The sequence below is a fragment of the Haematobia irritans genome, chromosome 2, assembly GCF_050003625.1.
Source record: "Haematobia irritans isolate KBUSLIRL chromosome 2, ASM5000362v1, whole genome shotgun sequence".
In the NCBI taxonomy this organism is placed as follows: domain Eukaryota; kingdom Metazoa; phylum Arthropoda; class Insecta; order Diptera; family Muscidae; genus Haematobia; species Haematobia irritans.
The window spans coordinates 124,432,323-124,457,018 of record NC_134398.1 but is presented as its reverse complement, the minus strand read 5'-3'; the positions used below and the strand labels follow the sequence as shown (position 1 = coordinate 124,457,018).

Sequence of the window (24,696 nt, the reverse complement as noted above, 5' to 3'; positions counted from 1 at the left end):
AAATAAAGCATAAAGATTGCCTAATTTCGCATTTCTTACAAAATAGTTCATTATTTCTTTAAATTTGTAAATTTTACCAAAAATGTGTCCATCATGAACTTCGTATGTCACTAAAGACATTCTTGCAATTTTGCACTCCAAGATTTCTCTTAAAACTACAAAATTGTCTTCAACTACTGAAAAAATTTAGTTATGTCTAATAAATTTTCTTGAATTTGTCGAAAAATATTTACTTATTTTTACCATATCGGAGTGATGCCAGCGCTTGTAATACCGTTTAGTTAAAATTTTCTAAAAAAGTTCCAAATTTTCTAAAATTAATCGAAAGTTATCTTTCCTGGTGGGTTCACTGTTTTTTCAGTGTAGATTGTGGATGACAGTCTTTAGTGGCCGAAATTACGGCCGTATATACTTGTTCCCAATTAAAGTGACTAAATTGAAATGTAAGTGACAAAGACAATGTAAAGCAAGTTTGTAAGGTTAGGTCAACATTTGTAATAGCAATCATGTTATGAATAAAATCCTATATCTGTTCCGTTTGGATGAGTTTGTCATTCTATGAATTTCCCAGCAAAAAAAGCGTCGCCAAAAAAGTAATGAGAATATTCTTTTTGGATCCGGAAGTGGTGCAAAATTGACGCAGAAGCGATGGGCTTGTCATAGGACGGAAGTCCTCTATTTCAACAGCCGTTGCACTGAATTTGAATCACTTCTTTAGTTGTGATCCGAATTCAATGTTTTGGATGTAAATTAAAAAATTCTGTGATATTTTGTCAAATAAATAATTTTTATAAATTTTTATAATTTTTAATGGATTCTAACGATTGTCGGAAACGTTTGACCTCAAATATTTTCAAAAATGCACAATTTTTTCAGATTGGATTTAGCATTTTTTTTCGACAAAATTTAAATGATTTGTACCATTTTATGAATTCTTACTCTGTTTTTAACCTATTTGAAACAAAAAAAGTTAAAATTACCCATTAAAAGTATGAAAAAAACAAAGTTATAAAAAATTTAATTAAAATAACTTCCTGGGTAGTTAGAATAAAGAACATCATTGGGAGTGCATCTTCTGGAAGTGCTTTTAAAGTTGTGCCTTTGGAAGTACTTCCAAATTTTTTGCTGGGTTAGTAAGGCCATATTAAAATGCATACCCGATGACATCGAAAAACTACAGCGAAATCTTTCTATATAGTTATTTCGAAAGTTCTAAACGCGAATTACGTTTTAAGGGTATGGTCATACTAGGCAAATATTTGGCCAAAATGAGTGTCAAACTTTTGTCCTGGAGCATTTTTAGAATATCTGAATATAGTTTTTGGAAAATACTCCTATTGTGATGTAATGTATTCAATATGAGGTAAAAATATAATGACAAAAATATTTAACTCTTTGACTACAGATGTCCACTACAGAGGACATTCGAAAACGAAATCAAACTAACTTCCCTCCCCACATAGTTTCGGGTTATTTCTCGATGCTATTTTAAAGTAGAGGCTATAATCTGAAGACGCTATATATATTTTCCTTATTGGTGGGTACTAAAATGCAATGCAAACTGACGCAAAATTCCTAGATTTGTGCCCTAAATTTAATTACAAAAATTGTAACCCTTTGACAACCGATGTCTACTACAGAGGACATTCGAAAATGACACCAAATTCTAACTCCCCATTTAGTTTTGATTTATTTCTCGGTGTTATTTTGAAGTAGGATCTTTAATCTTAATACGCTATAAACTTCTTTAACAATCAACGAAAAATACGCAAATACAGTACGTGTCTTGTAAATGGACATTTGTACAAAAATTACAGCTGAATTATTACAGATTCTTTTTTGTATTTTTTTCTCACGCATTGAATGATATTACAGTCCAAATAGCTTTTATTTTATTTTATTTGTAAGGCCATTTGATCACAATTCAAGAATCCGCTATTCAAAACAATCTCATATAGCTTTTAAACTTATGGGGGTAGGCCCTCAAAATTATTGTTTTCTCTACATGCTGTTAGTTTAAGTGAAAATGGAAGAAAAATTAAACTTTTTAACATTAGGTTTAATTCGGTAGTGAAAGGATTACATCAAAGATTATGCACTTTCGCTTAATTAAAATTTCATTATTTTACAGAAATTCGTATCTATTAATTTCCAGTCCTAAATTTTAGGTTGTATAATCTCCAGATTATGATACAAATTTCCACAACTTCCAAATAACAAGTTGGGTACCCAAACCACTTTTGTTTGCTGGGCTATGGTGCAGACCAGGAAATTTTTTCACGTGAAGAACACATGGCCACACTTTGCAATGCATACTCAAACGGAAGTTACAACATTAAGTAAATCAAGAAAAATGATTGAATATAGACAGACGGGAGCATTTGAACACCTACGTATGCCGTGCGAATCAAAACGTATGTCTGAATGAAAGGCCAATGGAAGGTAAATAAATCACTGAACTGGAAATAAGTCAACTTATTATTAAGGGATAAAAATATTACTGAAGAGTGCTTGGGTTTGAAACATAAGAAAGTCATGAAGTGTATTTTAGCTTTACAGTAATTCAGAAAGTTTATGTGTAAACATTTCAAACGTTTAATTTTAGAAAATTTTAAAATTAATTTTTTTAATTTTAATTTAAAAGAAGTAAATATTTTCCGACAAATTCAAGAAAATTTATTTGACATAATTAAGTTTCTTCACTTGTTAAAGAAAAATTTGTAGTTTGAAGGAAAAACAAGTATATACGGCCATAAGTTCGGCCAGGCCGAATCTTATGTACCCTCCACCATGGATTGCGTAGAAACTTCTACGAAAGAATGTCATCCACAATCGAATTACTTGGGTTGTGGTATCTTAAAACTTCTTAACATCGTTTTCTAAATTGTGAGTTAGTCCATACGTGGTATATATTAGACAAAAAAAGGTATGTGTAGGTAAGTCTACAAATAATTACGAATCGATATGGACTTTTTGCACGATACGTACACTGAAAAAACAGCATGCCCGGTTCCAAAGATTTTGTTTTTACTTTAAAAATTTTAGTATTGATTCCGAGCCAAAGAAGCGAAGAATACAAGTAAGGATACTTTTAAGACACAATTCTCTTTCAAAATTTGGGTTTTGTGTACTTGCTTCTAGGAAGCATATTTTCATTTTTCGCTTTCTCAGATTTTTTTCTTCATATGGTATTAAAGTCCTTTAAAAACGAGTTAACGACAACTTTATTTTCCAAATTAAGACTCGACTTCCAATAGAAATTATGCTATATTTCAAGTAAAATCGTCTTTAAAATAAAGTGTTGAAAAACATGTCCTACACAGAAAAAAAAGTGTCTCGTAAATTTAAGAAAATTTTTACAATAATTTATTACAAGAATTTTCCAGAATTTTAGTTCATTTTTCGTATCTTCAACGAAAATTAACTACTCGAAAGGAAATTTTACAAATTCTAAGTAGCAATCGTTTAGTTCATGGCCTACAAAATACGATGGAAATTTCCTTAAAAAATTTCTTAACTGGTAGTTAAAAATTCGTTTGTCATGCTATAAAACTACTTGTAAAATGTAAAGTATTTTCTAAATAATAAGTGCAATTTACTATAAGATTTTTTTGTATGAGAAAACATTTTTTTACGAAAAATGAACTTGAAAGTGGATAGGAATTTCTTACTGACAATTCCTATAGTTAATAATTGTTGGTAAAAAATTACCCAATGAAATATTTTTAGTTCACATGTAATTAAATTTATAGACATTTTCGTCAAAAATGGTAGATAACATTTCATGAAAATTTTGCAAATTTTAAGTTAAACGTTTCATCGTTCATAAACTGGTGTGCCTTTACGAATATTATTCTTAGAGTAAATTTTCAGCAGATGTGATGAACTAATGAATAGTACAGAGATTTTTATCGGCATAGTGGAATGCGATTAATGTAAAGATGATGTTACTTGAGTTTTGTTGTGTATACATGAGCGTGGGGTTGTTTGTTATTTTTGTGCATTTAGTGGTTTGTGTGTGTGTGTGCTTGTTATTCGCGGATGGTTTATTTGGCTGGATAAGGTGTTGTCTTCAATAAAGGCACATGTGTTTTTGTTGTTGTAGGAATGTTTTGGCTGTGCTTGGTTTTGTTTGGCATGCTTCAGTTGTATAGTTGGCGTTGGCGTGGGCTGTTGTAGGGATCTATAGTACAAACCAATAATCGATTTTTCGACATTTCGATTATTGACTTTTAATCAAAAATCGATTTTCGATTATTTTTACCAATGAAAATTCGAATATTCGATTTTTCATAATCGATTTTCATAGAAATAATGATTCTAAAAAATATACGATTTTATGAAATCTATTTGTCTTTGTGAGTATTATTAACAATAGTTGTTAATAAAAGCAAAAAATTAGTTCCAGTCAAACATGTTAATTTTTAAATTTGTTTAAAAATTAAAATGTTCAACATAAAATTTTTAACATGTGACAATCATTAATTTTTATTTCCCCAAATAATTACACTATAAATTCAAGGAAATTGAAAACACAAAGGATTCATTTCCACCAATTTGATATTTTATTTAATAAAATCAGAATTTTTATTTTTCTAGTTCAAAATTTAAACTAAATTTTTGGTGATCAAAACTAAAAATTAGTTGAAAATCTAAAATCGATTTTGCGATTATTTTTAGCTTAATAATCGATTTCGAATTTTTTAGATTTTCATGCCAAAATTCGAATAATCGATTAATCGATTTTCGATTTATAGATCCCTAGGCTGTTGCATCTTTTAAGTAGGTATGCAACAAGGGAGTATAAAGGCATGGAATATTTTGGATTTTTGAGACATATATTGGTGTTTGTTTATTAAACCTTTTAAAGGAAAGTTATTAATATTTTATCGGTAGTTTAGAAAAAAGTTATTACGAATATTTAGGAAAATATGTTGAAATTGAAAGTGTATTGAAATTTGTATTATTCTATGTAAAAAATTAATATTCAATTCCAGATGAATTTGGAAAATTTTTGTTATATCTCAGCGTATAGTTCATAAATTGGTAAGTATTTTTTTAATATGACTTTCTTTTAAAAAGAATATGTTTTATGTATATTATTATTTGTTAATTAATGTTTTTTTTGGAAACCAGTTTAATGTTTTTCTTTGTTGTAAAAACAATATTTAATTTCAGAGCAACTCCAGATGGATTCGAACAAATTTAAAAAATAGAGAATTGGTAAGTTTTCTTTTAAAAATTGTCTTTTTTTCGACTAGAATATTTACGTTTTTATGACCTTTTTATCATCAAAATTACAAGTTTTTAATACCTTATTTTAGTATTTCTTTAATAACATTTCTTGGAAACCAATGTAATATTTTTAATGTAAAAACAAATATTTAATTTCAGAATAACCCCTTAAAAATTTGGACAAATTTTTAGTACTTCTTTGCCTGTAATTTAATAGTGAATTGGTAAGGATTCTTTAACTTTCTTTTAACCCTGGACAGTCATCCTTATTTCTTGTACATTAACGTCATCCTTCGTCATGTTGACTACGGCTGATTTCAAGACGCTATAATTTTCATCGTGAGCGAAAAAGTGAACCAAACTTGAATTTATTTTCTTATTCAATTTGGTTTTAAGTAGTATAAAACAAAAATTCGTAAAACGGTCGAATTAGTATAACTTAAATTTACCATTTCCCAATAGACTAAAATGCATTTTAAATCGAAAATGAAATTACGTGTCGTCATTTTGACGAATGATGACTGTCTAGGGATATCAAGAATATTTGGTTTTTTATGCATATTATTATTTTTTTCATTAGATTTTTTGAAAACCTATTTAATAATTTTATTTAATGTAAAAAATAAATATTTAATTTCAGAGTAACCCAAATAAATTTGGACAACTTTTTATATTTCCCCTCAGCGTACAATTTAATAGAGAATTGGTAAGTTTTATATTAAAACTTTGGCTTTCTTTCAACTAGAATATTTATTTTATTATATCCTTCACATCGATAACAACACAGTTTTATAAGTTTATTTAGAATACTTCATTATTTCTCTAATTGTTTCAGGTACAAATTTTATAAGATACGTTTTCCAAAGAAAAGTTGAATTCTTTACACCATATGATAAAATGCCCCAAATATGGTAAGTTACAAGCTAAAATGAAGAATTAAAAATTATATTTCATTACATGGTGTTAATTTTTAACAATTTTCATTTTTGTTTCCATTTTTTCCAGCAAGATATGTGAAAAAACTACCTATGATGAATAAAAAAAGGGTAAGTCAAAATGTCCAAACAGCGGGTTCAAATGAACTACTCTCTGTTCCACGTGGTCATAATTTTTATTCACAAAAAACATTGTATTAAGAACTTTCATCATAAGTTTTTATAATAAAGTACTTAGTTTAAAGAAAGTTTAATTTTAATGTATGAAATTTGTCATAATAGTAAAACGGTTTGTTGTTCCTTTAATTATTTAATTTCTCTGTACTGTGGAATGATTGATTTAAAAATAGTTTAGTCGTCGACATTTTAAAGAGACTGTTAACCAATTTTTATTATCGGGTTTCCCACAAAATAAGCAAGTAAACCAAAATAATACTGACTTTTTAACTTGGTAGGGGTATATAAATCTTATGGTGTTGTAAAAATGAACTAAACTACAATGTTATAGATGAACTAAAATTTAAGAAAATTATAAACTAGACAAGTTGAAAAAAATCTTAAGGGCTAAATCATGGTCAATATTACTACAGTTTAGTTCATTTTGCAATGGAAAAGGGTTCACTGTTTTTTCAGTGTATATTTGAACGATTTTTTGCTTTGTAGTCAAGATGAAATTTGCTCCTCCAAGAGGCTCCAAAACCAAATCTCGGGATCGGTTTATATGGAGGCTATATATGATTATGGACTGATATGGACCACTTTTTGTTAAATATCATATACTACCACCACGTACCAAATTTCAACCAGATCGGATGAATTTTGCTTTTCCATAAGACACCGGAGGTCAAATCTGGGGATCGGTTTTTATGGGAGCTATATATAATTATGGACTGATATGGACCAATTCCTGCATGGTTGTTGGATACAATATACTAACATCACGTAACCTAACCTAACATCACGTACCAAATTTCAACCGAATCGGATGAATTTTGCTCTTCCAAAGGGCTCCGGAGGTCAAATCTGGGGATCGGTATATATGGGGCCTATATAAAATTATGGACCGATTTCGACAAATTTTTGCATGGTTGTTAGAGACCATATACTAACACCATGTACCAAATTTCAGCCGGTTCGGATGAAATGTGCTTCTCTTAGAGGCTCCGCAATCCAAATCTGGGGATCGGTTTATATGGGGGCTATATATAATTATGGACCGATGTGGACCAATTTTTGCATGGTTGTTAGGGACTATATGCGAACACCGTTTACCAAATTTCAGCCGGATCGGATGAAATTTGCTTTTCTTAGAAGATTCGCAAGCCAAATTTTGGGGGTCCGTTTATATGGGGGCTATACATAAAAGTGGACCGATATGGTCCATTTGCAATACCATTGTATGTATTGCAAATATTTGCAATACATGTATATTTATGTGCGAAAGCCTTTATTTATTTTATTTATACCGTTGAAAATCTTAGAATTGTAAAGAGAGAGTGAAAAAGTTTAAAATCTAAGACGCGTGAGTTTTTGAATCGAACTAAAATCAAGATATGCAAACCTCTGAAATTGCTATATATGAGAACGCATTAAAAAAATTGTTAAAATTTGTATTTATATACTAACGAAAAAGACTGTTTCGATGTAAAAATTATATGTTTGGAACTAAAATTTTTAGCACATTATTTATAGTATGACATGTTTGCGATATACACGCAAAAAAATAATTCTTTCCTCCCAAACGAAATTTTAGACAAACAAAGTTCGTTTCTCATTTGCTTTTCGCTGTAAGGAAGGGTGTTTGGAAGAAAAGTATATATTTTTTGTGATAAACGTTTATTCTTTTCCAGGATTTCATAAAGACAAACTCAAAAAAACATTGTTTTCTTGCTAATTGCATCTTCCCTCACATCTTTCTCACATCCACGAGGTTTTTTAGTTCTTAACACCTTTTCCTGTAATACCAACAATGTAGAAGAAATTATACGATTTTAGAAATTTTTAAAATTTGTTTACCTTTTGCCTGGAGGAGAATCGAACCGCGGACCATGCACTTTGTAAGCCAACACACTAACCACTGAGCTATGTACCTGTTATGGTCATCAATAGATAATTATCCATATAAGTTATATTTATATAGCATAGCTTGCGGCGCCCACGAACCGAATAAACAAATTTTATTTAACAGAAACAAGCATTTAGTTTGGCACCGTGGAGCAGTGATTGCTACGTCCGACTTGCATGCCAAGGGTCGTGGGTTCGATCCCTGCTTCGACCAAAGTTTTTTTTGTTGTTTTTTTTTACATATATTCCAGATATGTTCGGAAGATTCCGAAAAAATGTTCATTATTACATTGTAGTATATTAAATTTTGAACTGTAAAATGTGTCTTATTAAAGACTAAAAGTCAGAAAAGAACAGTGTTTGATATAAACGAGATGGACTGCGTTGTTGTTTTTTATTGAAAAAATAAAAATTTTGTAACAAACGAATTTTTTTGGTGATAAAAGTTTACAAATTTCGAAGCAATTCAAAAAACTCTAACAAAAGAAAAACGTTTTCGGTACACGTTTTCCAAACGTTTTTTTTCTTTGCGTGTATATGTTATTATTTCAGAACATATTATATTTGGGACATTACATTTCCTCAAATATAATATCTCTGGATGCAAACATATATTAATTTAGAAATGTCATATAAACATATATATGTTTAGAAACGTCAGACAGCCCTCTCTGAGAGAATAGAGGAAAAAGGAGAAGATGGTTGAAAGTTTAATTGTAGCATATACAAAAAATTCTATACACTTATTATTGGTCACAAATGCATATAGCTTTCCCATTTTAGGCAAATCGAGACTTCAGCATATATAGAGGTTATATCTGCATCTTCAATAAAAATAGGACCCGGCTTTACGTAAACAAGACCTTTAAAGGTGTAGGCCGAATTAATGAATTTTCGTTTTTTTAGCGATAAAGCAGCTTCAGAAATTCTGAAATTGGTATTTGACAAGTTCTCATTTACGACCATAAAATTTCCTATTTAATTTCTTCATATGAGGAATAAGGGGAATTTGTTATACCCTAAACCACATAGTGATCAAGGTATAAAAACTTTGGTCTGTCAAAAAATGTGCCTACCACAAATATTGATTTTAGACCATATAAAATGTATACAGATGAACTCAGAACCACCTCCTGAGTCGATCTAGCTCTTGGTGTTCGTTCGTCCGTCTGTCCATGTATTTGTTGTTCGCAGGATTCCGGTCGCAATTATCAACCGATTTTGATGAAATCTGGCACATAACGTTTTTGGCACAAGGCTTTTTATACCCTCCACCATAGAATGGGGGTATATTAACTTCGTCATTCCGTTTGTAACACATCGAAATATTGCTCTAAGACCCCATAAAGTATATATATTCTGGGTCGTGGTGAAATTCTGAGTCGATCTGAGCATGTCCGTCCGTCCGACCGTCCGTCTTTTGAAATCACGCTAACTTCCGAACGAAACAAGCTATCGACTTGAAACTTGGCACAAGTTGTTGTTATTGATGTAGGTCGGATGGTATTGAAAATGGGCCATATCGTATAGCCCCCCTATAAACCGACGCCCAGATTTGGCTTGCGGAGCCTCTTGGAGGAGCAAAATTAATCCAATCTGGTTGAAATTTGGTACATGGTGTTAGTATATGGTCTCTAATAACCATGCCAAAATTGGTCCATACCGGTCTTAATTATATATGACCCCCATTTAAACCGATCCACAGATTTGACCTCCGGAGTTACTGGAGGAGCAAAATTCATCCGACCCGGTTGAAATTTGGTACGTGATGAAATTTGGTACATTGCGCTAGTATATGGCCGCTAACAACCATGCCAAAATTGGTCCATATCGGTCTATAGTTATATATAGTCGATCCCCAAAAATAATCTACCAACATTTTATTTCTATAGAAAATTTTGTAAAAATTTTATTACTATACCCAATAAAACTTATAATTACTGTTGGTACCTTCAACTTTTGTGGAAGTGGAAAATCTTACTCAGACTTCACATCATTGTTGTTGTTGTTGTTGCCATCAATCCCTGTAGTTGATTTCTTCGCCGGTTTGTGAGTTGTTGAAACTTCGTTTGGCTTAATTTAAAATTGCTGCATTGTTGTTGTTGGGTGTAATTGGAATTCGGTTGTTGCTATTCTTTTGGGTACAAAAACTAATAATTTAGTTCATATTTAAATGGAAGAATTCCCCAGTCCTTTATTGGATTTTATTTCTATAGAAAATTTTGTAAAAATTTTATTTCTATAGAAAATTTTGTCAAAATTTTATTTCTATAGAAAATTTTGTCAATATTTTATTCCTATAGAAAATTTGTCAAAATTGTATTGCTATAGAAAACTTTGTCAAAACTGAATTATTTACGTATTTAATCGGCCTTTTTTGTTTAATATATACCTCGTATGGACTAACTTACAATTGAGAAGTCGGTGTTAAGAAGTTGTAAGATACCTTGCCATCAGCAAGTGTTACCGCAACCCAAGTAAATCGATTGTGGATGACTGTCTTTAGTACAAGTTTCTATGAAATCCATACATAAGATTCGGCTTGGCCGAACTTACGGCCGTATATACTTGTTGGCTTTAAATTTGGAAAAAATCGGATCAAATTTATATATAGCTCCTATATATATATGTATCGCCCGATTTCGATAAGTGGGATTAGATTGCACTGGTTTACAAACCGATCGGCGTCAACTTCTTCACAATGTAATCTAATTTACCTCCCATCAAGCGTGCAAAATTTCATCCAAATTGGCTCAGATTTTGATATGTCTCCCATATACATATATGTATCACCCGATTTTCACAAATTTGGCCATAAAATCCTTATTTATTAACCGATCTTACTCAAAGTTGGCTTGGCTTCAAAAATTTGCTTCTAAAAACTTTAGTTTTAACCATAATGCCCTCATTTATTAACCAATCTTACTAAGATAATAACAAAAGTTAAATGTAACCAAACCTGCAAAATATCATCCAAATCAGTTGAGATTTAGATACTGCTCCCATATATATGCATAGCCCAATTTTCCCAAATTTGGTCATAATACTCTTAGTTATTAACCACTGTTACTTAAATGTCAAATTTTGATGTATTAGCCGATCTTATTTAGGCTTCCATATAGGGCTTTCATAAATGCATTGCCCGATTTTCACAAATTTGGCAACATTATCTACACTAATTCAGCGATTTCTTCTGAAATAAAGCTCCCATAAAGGGTGATACGGTCAAAATTTGGTCAATATAAACTTGACGTATTTCTTTCAATTTTGCATTTAAAAAACCTGAACACCCGTCATTTGAAGGTGTGTGTGTGTAGAATGTTGCTCCTATTTTGATTTTGGAATTCACTCTTCAGTTGTCAAAATGCCGTCCAAGCAAGAAGAGCAACGTATCAAAATTTTGCTCGCGCATCGCGAAAATCCGAGCTACTCGCACGCAAACTGGCAAAGTCGCTAAAAGTTGCCAAAATCAACCGTTACAAATATAATTAAAGTGTTTGGGGAACGTTTGTCGACAGCCAGGAAGTCTGGATCGGGGGAAAATCGAAAACCGGAAGCCGCTGAGACGACAAAGAGAGTTGCCGGTAGTTTCAAGCGAAACCCTAACCTCTCTCTCCGAGATGCCGCAAATAAGCTGGGTGTATCGTCTACAACCGTGCATCGAGCCAAAAAACGAGCCGGACTATCGACTTACAAGAAGGTAGTGACTCCAAATCGCGATGATAAACAAAATACGACGGCCAAAGCGCGATCCCGGAGGCTGTACACGACGATGCTGACGAAGTTTGACTGCGTGGTAATGGACGACGAAACCAACGTCAAAGCCGACTACAAGCAGCTTCCGGGACAGGAGTTTTATACGGCAAAAGGAAGGGAAAAGGTAGCAGATATTTTCAAGCACATAAGACTGTCAAAGTTCGCAAAGAAATATCTGGTTTGGCAAGCCATCTGTACCTGTGGCTTGAAAAGCAGCATTTTCAAGCCACTGCTGCTTGAGAGAAATACTGGGCTATTGTCAAGCGGAACCTAAAGAAGACCAAAAAAACTGCTAAGGACGAGCAGCAGTTCAAGGCAAACTGGCTTTCTGCGGCGAAGAAGGTGGCTGTACAAAATCTGATGGCAGGTGTCAAGCGTGAGGCCCGGCAATTCGGATTTGGAAAAGCGAAAGCCTAACTGAATATTTTTCCTGAATTTTATACTAATTGAACTTGAAAAAGAAATTTAATTTGATTTTTTAAATAAACGATTTCACCGATTTACACGCGTTTTCCCTTGACCAACCATAATGCCCTCATGTTTAAAGGGTGACCGTATCACCCTTTAAACATGTACCCCTTATTGTTCTAAAATATGGAAATGCGGTTTATCTCCCAAACATATATCAATGCTACCCCTCAAATGCTTATGTTTTGCTAATTCAGTAAGGGTGGTTAAGGGTAAGATATAGTCGACCGACTTTCTACTTTACTCACTTGTTTCAGTGCAGATGTTTTCTACTTCATCTCAACAACATCTAAAGACATTTTACTTATTATTAAAGGATTTAACCATCTTTTACCATCGATGTTTTTGTTCTACTGATAGGGCACATCCTTCTTAACAGCAAGTGCGAAATGGATTTTACATGTGAGGAAGCACTTCGATATGTGTTTTTCACATTGCTGAAATACTAATAAATATTGGCTGAATTACGCAGTATGAAGTTTATCCACATAGGAAAATCTCCCCGATATCTTAGCAAATTATAAATGCCAGACGTTTATTAAATACTCAGTTCAATAGATATTTGAGTATTTCAATTTTAATTTTATTGCTTTGAGCCACTGTGTCGCAATAAACACAGGATGAGCGTTTTTCAAATGCAACAACTTTTCAGTTTGAGGGTAAATGTAATTTTCAACATAAATTCAAATTGACTTGAAACAGCTCATTTTCAATACATCTTCAAAATATTTGCGAATTACTTCCAATTTGCCAAAATGTTGACGAAATCTTTGAAAGTTGTTGAAAAAAAAATGAGAAAACTTTGACAAAACACTACCCTAAAATGCAATGAAAAAACCATGTGGTTTTATACCCTCCACCATAGCATGGGGGTATATTAACTTTGTCATTCCGTTTGTAACACATCGAAATATTGCTCTAAGACCCCATAAAGTATATATATTCTGGGTCGTGGTGAAATTCTGAGTCGATCTGAGCATGTCCGTCCGTCCGTCCGTCTGTTGAAATCACGCTAACTTCCGAACGAAACAATCTATCGACTTGAAACTTGGTATTGCAAATGGGCCATATCGGCCCACTTTTACGTATAGCCCCCATATAAACGGACCCCCAAATTTGGCTTGCGATTGCTCTAAGAGAAGCAAATTTCATCCGATCCGGCTGAAATTTGCTACACGGTGTTAGTTATGGTCTCTACCAACCATGCAAAAATTGGTCCATATCGGTCCACTTTTACGTATAGCCCCCATATAAACGGACCCCCAAATTTGGCTTGCCATTGCGATCCGATCCGGCTGAAATTTGGTACATGGTGTTAGTATATGGTCTCTAACTACCATGCATAAATTGGTCCATATCGGTCCATAATTACATATTGCCCCCATATAAACCGATCCCCCGATTTGGCTTGCGGAGCCTCTAAGAGAAGCAAATTTCATCCGATCCGGCTGAAATTTGGTACATGGTGTTAGTATATGGTCTCTAATAACCATACAAAAATAGCTCCCATATAAACCGATCCCCAGATTTGACCTCCGGAGCCTCTTAGAGGAGCAAAAGTCATCCGATCCGATGGAAATTTGGTACGTGGTGTTAGTATATGGTCTCTAACAACCATGCCAAAATTCGTCCATATCGGTCCATAATTATATATAGCCCCCATATAAACCGATCCCCAGATTTGGCTTGCGGAGCCTCAAAGAGAAGCAAATTTCATCCGATCCGGTTCAAATCTCCAATCACACAAAAAATGGTCCATATCGGTTCATCATGGTTTCCACTCGAGCCAAAAATAATCTACCAAAATTTTATTTCTATAGAAAATATGGTCAAAATTTTATTTCTATAGAAAATTTTGTCAAAATTTTATTTTTATAGAAAATTTTGTCAAAATTTCATTTCTATAGAAAATTTTGTCAAAATTTTATTTCTATAGAAAATTTTGTTAAAATTTTATTTCTATAGAAAATTTTTATTAAATTTTTTTTTCTATAGAAAAATTTGTTAACATTTTATTTCTATAGAAAATTTTGTCAAAATTTTATTTCTATAGAAAATTTTGTCAAAAATTTTATTTTTATAGAAAATTTTGTGAAGATTTCATTTCTATAGAAAATTTTGTTAAAATTTTATTTCTATAGGACATTTTGTTAAAATTTTATGCCTGTAGAAATTTTGTTAAAATTTTATTTCTATAGGAAATTTTGTCAACATTTTATGTCTATAGTAAATTTTGTCAAACTGAATTGTATACGTATTTGATCGATCTTTTTTGATTTAATATATATGGACTTACATACAATTTAGAAGACGGTACTAGGAGGTTTTAAGACACCTTGCCATCGGCAAGCGTTACCGCAACTTAAGTAATTCGATTGTGGATGGCAGTGTTTAGAAGAAGTTTCTACGGAGGGTACATAAGCTTCGGCCTGGCCGAACTTACGGCCGTATATACTTGTTTGTTCTGCATTTTGCTATATGGTATCATTTATTTTTGTTTGCAGTTACATGATGTCTGCGTTTGTACATTTGATGGGCACGATGTAAATATGGAATAATTATTTACTGTTGAAATTGAAATAAAATAGAGTGTGTAAATGTTTGCTTGAACGGCATTATAAATACAAATAAACAATGAATTAATTTATAAATAAATAAATAAAAACAAACAAATAGAGTTAATTTTGTGTTTTCTTTTCTCAAGTGGCGTCCTTTTTTCGACGATGAAAAAAGTTTTTTCATAAAGATCAAAACATTTTAGGTTGTGACCATGTTCTTTTAACTAGAAGAAAAACATTTTGAATGAATACCATAACATTTTAAATCGTGACCATTGTCTTTTCATTCAAACAAAAGTCTTTTTTATCAATATAATAACATTTTAGATCAGGACAATTATATTTTTCTTAGAACCATGTTCACTGAGCCAACATGGTTGCAGGTGAAAATGTTACATGGTCGTTGCAAAAATAGCTCCTATCATATTATTTTGCTCTTCAAATATGATTGTGACAATTATATTTCTTCTCTGCAAGTGTTACCGCTACCCAAGTAGACTTTAACTACCAGTTAGCAGAAAGTAAAATCGAAATATCTTCTCTCCGGTTAACTTTAACTGAAACATTTTTAGCAGTTAAGTTCCAAACTGGCATATGAAATATATAGACAAGATGACAGACATGTCCGTAATACGGTTTAAAAGTTCGTTAGCTAATGTAGCACTAACGGGGCTTCCTGAAAATGGGGGTTACTAAAATAATAACAAAAGTTAAATGTAACCAAACCTGCAAAATATCATCCAAATCGGTTCAGATTTAGATACAGCTCCTATATATATGCATCGCCCAATTTTTCCAAATTTGGTCATAACACTCTTAGTTGTTAACCACTGTTACTCAAATTTCAAATTTTGATGTATTAGCCGATATTATTTAGGCTTCCACATAGCGCTTTCATAAATATATTGCCCGATTTTCACAAATTTGGCAACATTATCTACACTAATTCAGTGATTTCTTCTGAAATAAAGCTCCCATAAACATATACCCCTTATTGATCAAAAATATGGAAATGCGGTTTATCTCCCAAACATATATCAATGATACCCCACAAATGCTTATGTTTTGCTAATTCAGTAAGGGTGGTTAAGGGTTTCAGTGCAGATGTTTTCTACTTCATCTCAACAACATCTAAAGACATTTTACTTAAAATTCCCGTCATTATTATTAAAGGATTTAACCATCATTTACCATCGATGTTTTTGTTCTACTGATAGGGCACATCCTTCTTAACAGCAAGTGCGAAATGGATTTTACATGTGAGGAAGCACTTCGATATGTGTTTTTCACATTGCTGAAATACTAATAAATATTGGCTGAATTACGCAGTATGAAGTTTATCCACCTAGGAAAATCTCCCCGATATCTTAGCAAATTATAAATGCCAGACGTTTATTAAATACTCAGTTCAATAGATATTTGAGTATTTCAATTTTAATTTTATTGCTTTGAGCCACTGTACCCTGTGTCGCAATAAACACAGGATGAGCGTTTTTCAAATGCAACAACTTTTCAGTTTGAGTGTAAATGTAATTTTCAACATAAATTCAAATTGACTTGAAACAGCTCATTTTCAATACATCTTCAAAATATTTGCGAATTACTTCCAATTTACCAAAATGTTGACGAAATCTTTGAAAGTTGTTGAAAAAAATATGAGAAAACTTTGACAAAACACTACCCTTAAATGCAATGAAAAAAACCATGTGGTTTTTAATACTTCTTTGTGCAACGAAGTTCGTGGTCAATTGGAAGAAATAAAAAATTGAAAAATTTTAGACAAATAACTGAATTTACTCCAAATAGTTTATATTAATAGGTAAGTGGAATAAAAAATGAAATAACCTTTTAAGGAAGTCACTAAATGGATATCTCTTTGTCGAAAACTATATTTATAGATTCTACGTTCTTGAAAACATTAAAAAGCTGACCGATGAAAAAATGTTGGACAATTAACTGAAACTGCTTCAAATAGTTTATAAGAATTGGTAGGTCAATATGAAAAATTAAATCAACATTTTAGAGAAGTCACTAAATTGAAATATTTTTGCAGAAAACTAAAATCTTTGCATGCTACATTCTTGCAAACATTAAGAAGATGACCGATGAAAAATGAGTGGCTTATCGACAAGAAAGTTTTCAGAAAGATTTCAAAGTGCAACCAATTAAAATTGTTAAATACTTGATAGTATTCCATATCATTAACATCTGGATGAAAATGTGCATCACATCGCCAGTTTAATTTACATCCTATTATCAGCCTAAAATTGATATTATGTGAATTCCTTCTGCTGGACATCTATTCTAACACGCGGTCCAGCACGTTCAAATTGCCCGCATATTAATTAATTTTCAATGCAGTTTTATGACACAAACAGGAAGGAAATCGAATTATCTATGCGAAAGTGTTTTCAAATAATGTTTAAGATATTTAAAGTTTTGTTATTTTTTTTCTTATTTGTTGATATGTTTAATAAGATATTTATTATACCCACCACCATAGAATGGTGAAGGGGGTATAATAAGATTGTCATTCCGTGTGTAACACATCGAAATATCGATTTCCGACTATATAAAGTATATATATTCTTGATCAGGGAGAAATTCTAAGACGATATTAGCATGTCCATCTGTCCGTCTATCCATATGTCTGTCTGTTGTAATCACGCTACAGCTTTCAATAATGGCGCAATCGTCCTGAAATTTGGCACAGATTAGTTTTTTTGTTTGCAGACAGGTCAAGTTCGAAGATGGGCTACATCGGTCCAAGTTTTGATATAGTCCGATTTGGGGTCTTGGGCTTATAAAAACCGTAGTTTTTATCCAATTTGCCTGAAATTGAAAATCTAGATGTACTTGATGACCATAAAGAGGTGTGCCGAAAATTCTGTCCATCGGTCCATGTTTTGGTATAGCCCCAATATTGACCGATCTCCCGATTTTGCTTCTTAGGCTTCTAGAAACTATATTTACTATCCGATTTGCCTGAAATTGGAAATCTAGAAGTAATTTGGGACCATAAAGAGGTGTGTCGAAAATGTTCCGTATCGGTCCATGGTTTGGTATAGCCCCCATATAGACCGATCTCCCGATTTTGCTTCTTGGGCGTCTAAAAACTGTATTTTCTATCCGATTTGACTGAAATTGAAAATCTAGAGGTATTTTAGAACCATAAAGAAGTGTGTTGAAAATGGTCCGTATCGGTCCATGTTTTGGTATAGCCCCCATATAGACCGATCTCCCGATTTTGCTTCTTGGGCGTCTAGAAACTGTATTTTCTATCCGATTTGCCTGAAATTGAAAATCTAGAGGTATTTTAAGATCATAAAGAGGTGTGTCGAAAATGGTCCATGTTTTGGTATAGTCGCCATATAGCCTGATCTCCCGATTTTTATTCTTGGGCTTCTATAAACTATATTTATTACCCGATTTGACAGAAATTGGAAATATAGAGGTATTTGGGACCCCAAATATGTGTGCCGAAATTGAGGTGTATCGGTCCATTTTTTGTTATATCCCCAAATAGAGTGATCTCTCGATTTTACTTCTTGGGCGTCTAGAGACTATATTTTTTAGCCGATATACTAGAAATTGAAAATCTGGATGTATTTTAAGATCACAAATAGGTGTGTCGCAAATGGTGCCTATCGGTCTATATTTTGGTATAGCCCCCATATAGACCGATCTCCCGACTTTATTTCCGTAATTTTTATCCAATTTGCCGAAAATTAGAAATATAGACGTATCTTAGGACCATAAAGAGGTGTGTCGAAAATGTTCCGTATGGGTCCATATTTTGGTATAGCCCCTATATAGACTGATCTCCCGATTTTACTTCTTGGGCTTCTAGAATTCGTAGTTTCCACCCAATTCGTCTGAAATTGGAATTCTAGAGGTATTTGAGGAATATTAAGAGGTATGAGTATTGGTCCATGTTTTGGTATAGCCCCCATTTAGACCTAACTCCCGAATTTATTTCTAGGACTTGTGGAATTCGGCTGACCACAAATAGGTCAGCCGAATATGGTGTGTGTCGACCCATATTTTAGTATAGCCTCCACATAGACCGATCCCCAGATTTATTTTTACCGATCCAATTGGTAAGGCATCGATATAGACCGATTTTTCTTCTTGACTGTACACCCAAAGAAAAAATATTTTCCTCCGGAATGAAATTTTAGACAAACGAAATTCCCTTTCATATAAAGTATTTTCGCTTAGAGCAAGTAATCCGAATTTTTGATAAGCGATTCAACGATTGTCTCTAAAATTTGTGTCAAAAGAAAACTTTGCTTGTCTAAAATTTCGTTCCTCAGAAAAGAAAACACTTCTTATGAAATTGCTTGAAACCGAAAGTAAAATTTCCACATTTTACTCCTCGTATTCATTTAAATAATGGCGGAAAAACTCTACAGATTAAAGATTGCAAATCAAGGCGTTATTTCATCATACACACGATATGTTTATGATTTCTCTAAAACTCAAACAAAATTGGTTCTCATAAATCCAGAATCTGACCTGGTCTTCATAGGTAGAATCTTTACATTTTTTTTCGGGCAGCGTACAGGTTGAACTGATTTGCTTGGGAGAAGATTTGTCGTCAAACCCCCTATTATCAAGTAACCCGCTACGACGAAGAGTTTTCAAAGTAAACTATTATATTTGATTCATGGTGGTGGATATTTAAGATTCGGCCCGGCCGAACTTACTGCTGTATATACACGCAAAGAAAAAAAAAACGTTTGGAAAACGTGTACCGAAAACGTTTTTCTTTTGTTAGAGTTTTTTGAATTGCTTCGAAAATTTTAAACTTTTATCACCAAACAAATTCGTTTGTTACAAAATTTTTATTTTTTCAATAAAAAAAGTTATTTTTGAAACAACAACATAGTCCATTTCGTTTATATCAAACACTGTTCTTTTCTGGCTTTATGTCTTTAATAAGACACATTTTACAGTTCAAAATTTAATATACTACAATGTAATGTTGAACATTTTTTCGGAATCTTCCAAACATATCTGGAATATATGAAAAAAACAAAAAACAAAAAAACTTTGGTCGAATCAGGGATCGAACCCGCGACCCTTGGCATGCAAGTCGGACGTAGCAACCACTGCTCCATGGTGCCAAACTAAATGTTTGTTTCTGTTAAATAAACTTTGTTTATTCGGTTCGTGGGCGCCGCAAGCTATGCTATATAAATATAACTTATATGGATATTTATCTATTGATGACCATAACAGGTACATAGCTCAGTGGTTAGTGTGTTGGCTTACAAAGTGCATGGTCCGCGGTTCGATTCTCCGTCCAGGCGAAAGGTAAAAACATTTTAAAAATTATTATATAATAATTATAATTATTATATATTATATGGTATTACAGGAAAAGGTGTTAAGAACTAAATAACCTCGTGGATGTGAGAAAGATGTGAGGGAAAATGCAATTAGCAAGAAAGCAATGTTTTTTTAGTGCATCTTTATGAAATTGTTTTTACATCCTGGAAAAGAATAAACGTTTATCACAAAAAGTATATACTTTTCTTCCAAATACACTTCCTTACAGCGAAAAGCAAATGAGAAACGAACATTGTTTGTCTAAAATTTCGTTTGGGAGGAAAGAATTATTTTTTTGCGTGTACTTGTTTTTCAATTAATATTGTAGTTATTATGTACTGTAGTTTATTATTATACATTTTAGTTTGACGAGAATGAATAAATTATATAAAATTCATACAATTTTGGCTTTGACGTTCAAGTAGAAGTTGGGATATTATTTATACAAATTTTGGTTGAAAAGTATATGCTATAATGTTAGTTTTTAATTTGACTCACATCGAAAATTGTTTGAGAAATTATTGAGTAGCGATGCATTTCAATGTGAGGGTAACACTTGAGAAATTATAGCTAATGTATTGAATTTTACTGTTGAGGGTAATGTCTGTGTTTTGTTGCGAACGCGTTTTTCTCAACAATTTCTCAATTTGAATATTACCCTAATCCTTTAAAAAAATGTTTGAAAAACTGTTGAAATTTAGCATTTTTCAAACGTTTGTGTTTAGCTATTTTAAAGGTACCCCAAGTACCTTTAACTATAGCTTTTTGCAGTTAACCCTTTTATTTTCTATTTCTTTTGGTGCGAATGTCACATAAAGGCTACACTTACTGCGCGTTGAGGTATAGGTTTCATCGATTATTTTTTTCATTTTTGTTAGGGTATTCTCGATTGGCACGTAATCCGATATCATTCGAAAGTGTGTGATGGTGAAATTTTCGCTTTCTGCCAGTTCCTGAAAAAAAAATAGAAATGGAAATATAAAAAAGCAAACCAAAAAATAGATTCACTGCCATCGGTTGATGCCTACAGATATCTGTGTAGAATGTAAAAGAGATTAATTCACATGCATAGAACTAATCAAACAAAAATAAATTTGATTCCTTTAAGGATGGCAATACAAAAGCTACAATGTTTAGAGCCTTTGAGAATGACTTTAGTTTATGATTTTTATACCCTACGCCACACTGTGGAACAGGGTATTATAAGTTAGTACATATGTTTGTAACACCCAGAAGCAGACGAGATAGACACATGGTGTCTTTGGCAATAATGCTCAGGGTGGGTCCCTGAGTCGATATAACCATGTCCGTCTGTCCGTCTGTCCGTCCGTCCGTCCGTCCGTCTGTCTGTGAACACATTTTTGTGATCAAAATCTAGGTCGCAATTTAAGTCCAATCGCCTTCAAATTTGGCACATGTTCCTAATTTGGGTCAGAATAGAACCCTATTGATTTTGATATAGCTCCCATATATATCTTTCGCCCGATATGGACTAATATGGACACAGAAGCCAGAGTTTTATACCGATTTGCTTGAAATTTTGTACAAACATAACACTTAGTCGTATAGTCAAGTGTGAACAATTTGATTAAAATCGGTTCAGATTTAGATATAGCTCCCATATATATCTTTCGCCCGATATGGACTTATATGGCCCCAGAAGCCAGATTTTTGGCCGAATTTGGTTGAAATTTTGCACTAGGAGTACAATTAGTAGTATAGTCAAGTGTGCAAAATTTGATTGAAATCGGTTCAGATTTAGATATAGCTCCCATATATATCTTTCGCCCGATATGGACTAATATGCTCCTAAAAGCCAGAGTTTTGGCCCAATTTGTTTGAAATTTTGCACTAGGAGTACAATTAGTAGTGTAGTCAAGTGTGCAAAATTTGATTGAAATCGGTTCAGATTTAGATATAGCTCCCATATATATCTTTCGCCCGATATGGAGTAATATGGTTCTAATAGCCAGAGTTTTGGCCCACTTTGGTTGAAATTTTGCACAGGGAATAGATTTAGCATTGTAGCTATGCGTGCCAAATTTGATTGAAATCGGTTCAGATTTATATTTAGCTCCCATATATAGCTTTCGCCCGATTTACACTCATATGACCACAGAGGCCAATTTTTAACTCCGATTTAGTTGAAATTGTGCATAGGGAGTAGAATTAGCATTGTAGCCAATTAGCATTGTAGCCGTGCCAAATTTGGTTGAAATCGGTTCAGATTTAAATATAACATCCATATATATGTTTTTCTGATTTCGACAAAAATGGTCAAAATACCAACATTTTTCTTGTAAAATCCCCTCTGCTGAGTCGAAAAGTTGTAAAAATGACTCTAATTTTCCTAAACTTCTAATACATATATACACGGATGAAAAAGACTGTTTCTCATATGTTTGGCTATAAACATTATATGTTTGGAACACAAATTTTTAAACACAATATTTTTGAGTGCAAGCATATAATGTTCATAAACTAGCATAACATGTTTGGGACATATATGTTAATATGTTAGAACATATTATGTTTGGGACATAAAATGTTTGTAAATATAATATGCTTGGATGCAAACATATATTAATTTAGAAATAGCCTATAAGCAAATATGTGTTTAGTAGCTTGGAGCGCTATTTAACAGGGAGCGATATTGAATTAAGTTGGTGGTTGTTGCTTGTTATTACAAAATTAACATTTTATTTTTCCTTGGGCAATTGATCAGCTACTTCTTTGATCCTTACAAACTGTGTGGTCCGCTGTTCGAATCCCCGTCCCGCAAAAGGTAAAATTAAAATAAAAAAATCATACAATTGAATAATTTCTTCTACAATGTTTGTATTACAGAAAAAGGTGCTAAGAACTAAAAAATCTCGTGGAAGTGAGAAAGATGTGGGGGAATATACAATTGGGCAGAAACAAAATTTTGAGCATTCAGGTCGAAAACCTATGTTGTTAGCACCTATATTACCTGTTTATTTTCATAATTCATTATGATTGTAAATATATAAATAAATAAATAAAATTTTGAGAATTTTTTTAAGCATATAATAATTTTGGGTGCAAAATGCTTCCAAACATATTATATGTTCATATAATAACATGTTGTTTTTTGGAAGACAACATTATTGAATTTGGATGCAAAAATACAAAATGTTTGGAACTTAGACTACCCAAACATATATTGTTTAGATCAATATGCTTTCAAACATATTATATATTGGAAGAGATCAAACATATAAATGTTTGGGCAATACCCAAAAATGTATATGCTTGAAGCAAAATATGTTTGGGAGTATATGTTACAGAAGCGATTTTTTGTGAGCGTGTATCGAGCGATAAATCATAAATAAACTTTTGCGAAGTTTCCTTAAAATTGCTTCAGATTTAAATGTTTCCCATATTTTTTTACTAACATTGTGTTTCATCCTAGTGCATTAGCCGACTTAAATTTTGAGTCTATAGAAATTTTGAGTCTATAGATGTGTAGAATGTAAAAGAGATTAATTCACATGCATAGAACTAATCAAACAAAAATAAATTTGATTCCTTTAAGGATGGCAATACAAAAGCTACAATGTTTAGAGCCTTTGAGAATGACTTTAGTTTATGATTTTTATACCCTACGCCACACTGTGGAACAGGGTATTATAAGTTAGTACATATGTTTGTAACACCCAGAAGCAGACGAGATAGACACATGGTGTCTTTGGCAATAATGCTCAGGGTGGGTCCCTGAGTCGATATAACCATGTCCGTCTGTCCGTCTGTCCGTCCGTCCGTCCGTCCGTCTGTCTGTGAACACATTTTTGTGATCAAAGTCTAGGTCGCAATTTAAGTCCAATCGCCTTCAAATTTGGCACATGTTCCTAATTTGGGTCAGAATAGAACCCTATTGATTTTGATATAGCTCCCATATATATCTTTCGCCCGATATGGACTAATATGGACACAGAAGCCAGAGTTTTATACCGATTTGCTTGAAATTTTGTACAAACATAACACTTAGTCGTATAGTCAAGTGTGAACAATTTGATTAAAATCGGTTCAGATTTAGATATAGCTCCCATATATATCTTTCGCCCGATATGGACTTATATGGCCCCAGAAGCCAGATTTTTGGCCGAATTTGGTTGAAATTTTGCACTAGGAGTACAATTAGTAGTATAGTCAAGTGTGCAAAATTTGATTGAAATCGGTTCAGATTTAGATATAGCTCCCATATATATCTTTCGCCCGATATGGACTAATATGCTCCTAAAAGCCAGAGTTTTGGCCCAATTTGTTTGAAATTTTGCACTAGGAGTACAATTAGTAGTGTAGTCAAGTGTGCAAAATTTGATTGA

At 32.7% G+C, this 24,696-nt stretch overlaps 1 protein-coding gene across 1 annotated transcript in view; it reads right to left on the bottom strand.

Annotated features, from left to right (window-relative positions):
- The window catches only part of Gyc32E (Guanylyl cyclase at 32E), a 179,686-nt gene that overhangs the window by 81,340 nt on the left and 73,650 nt on the right, over positions 1-24,696 (bottom strand). The window contains exon 6 of the mRNA XM_075294824.1: positions 21,180-21,303. Within this exon, the coding sequence (XP_075150939.1) occupies positions 21,180-21,303 (124 nt within the window). The remainder of the gene's footprint in view (positions 1-21,179; positions 21,304-24,696) is intronic.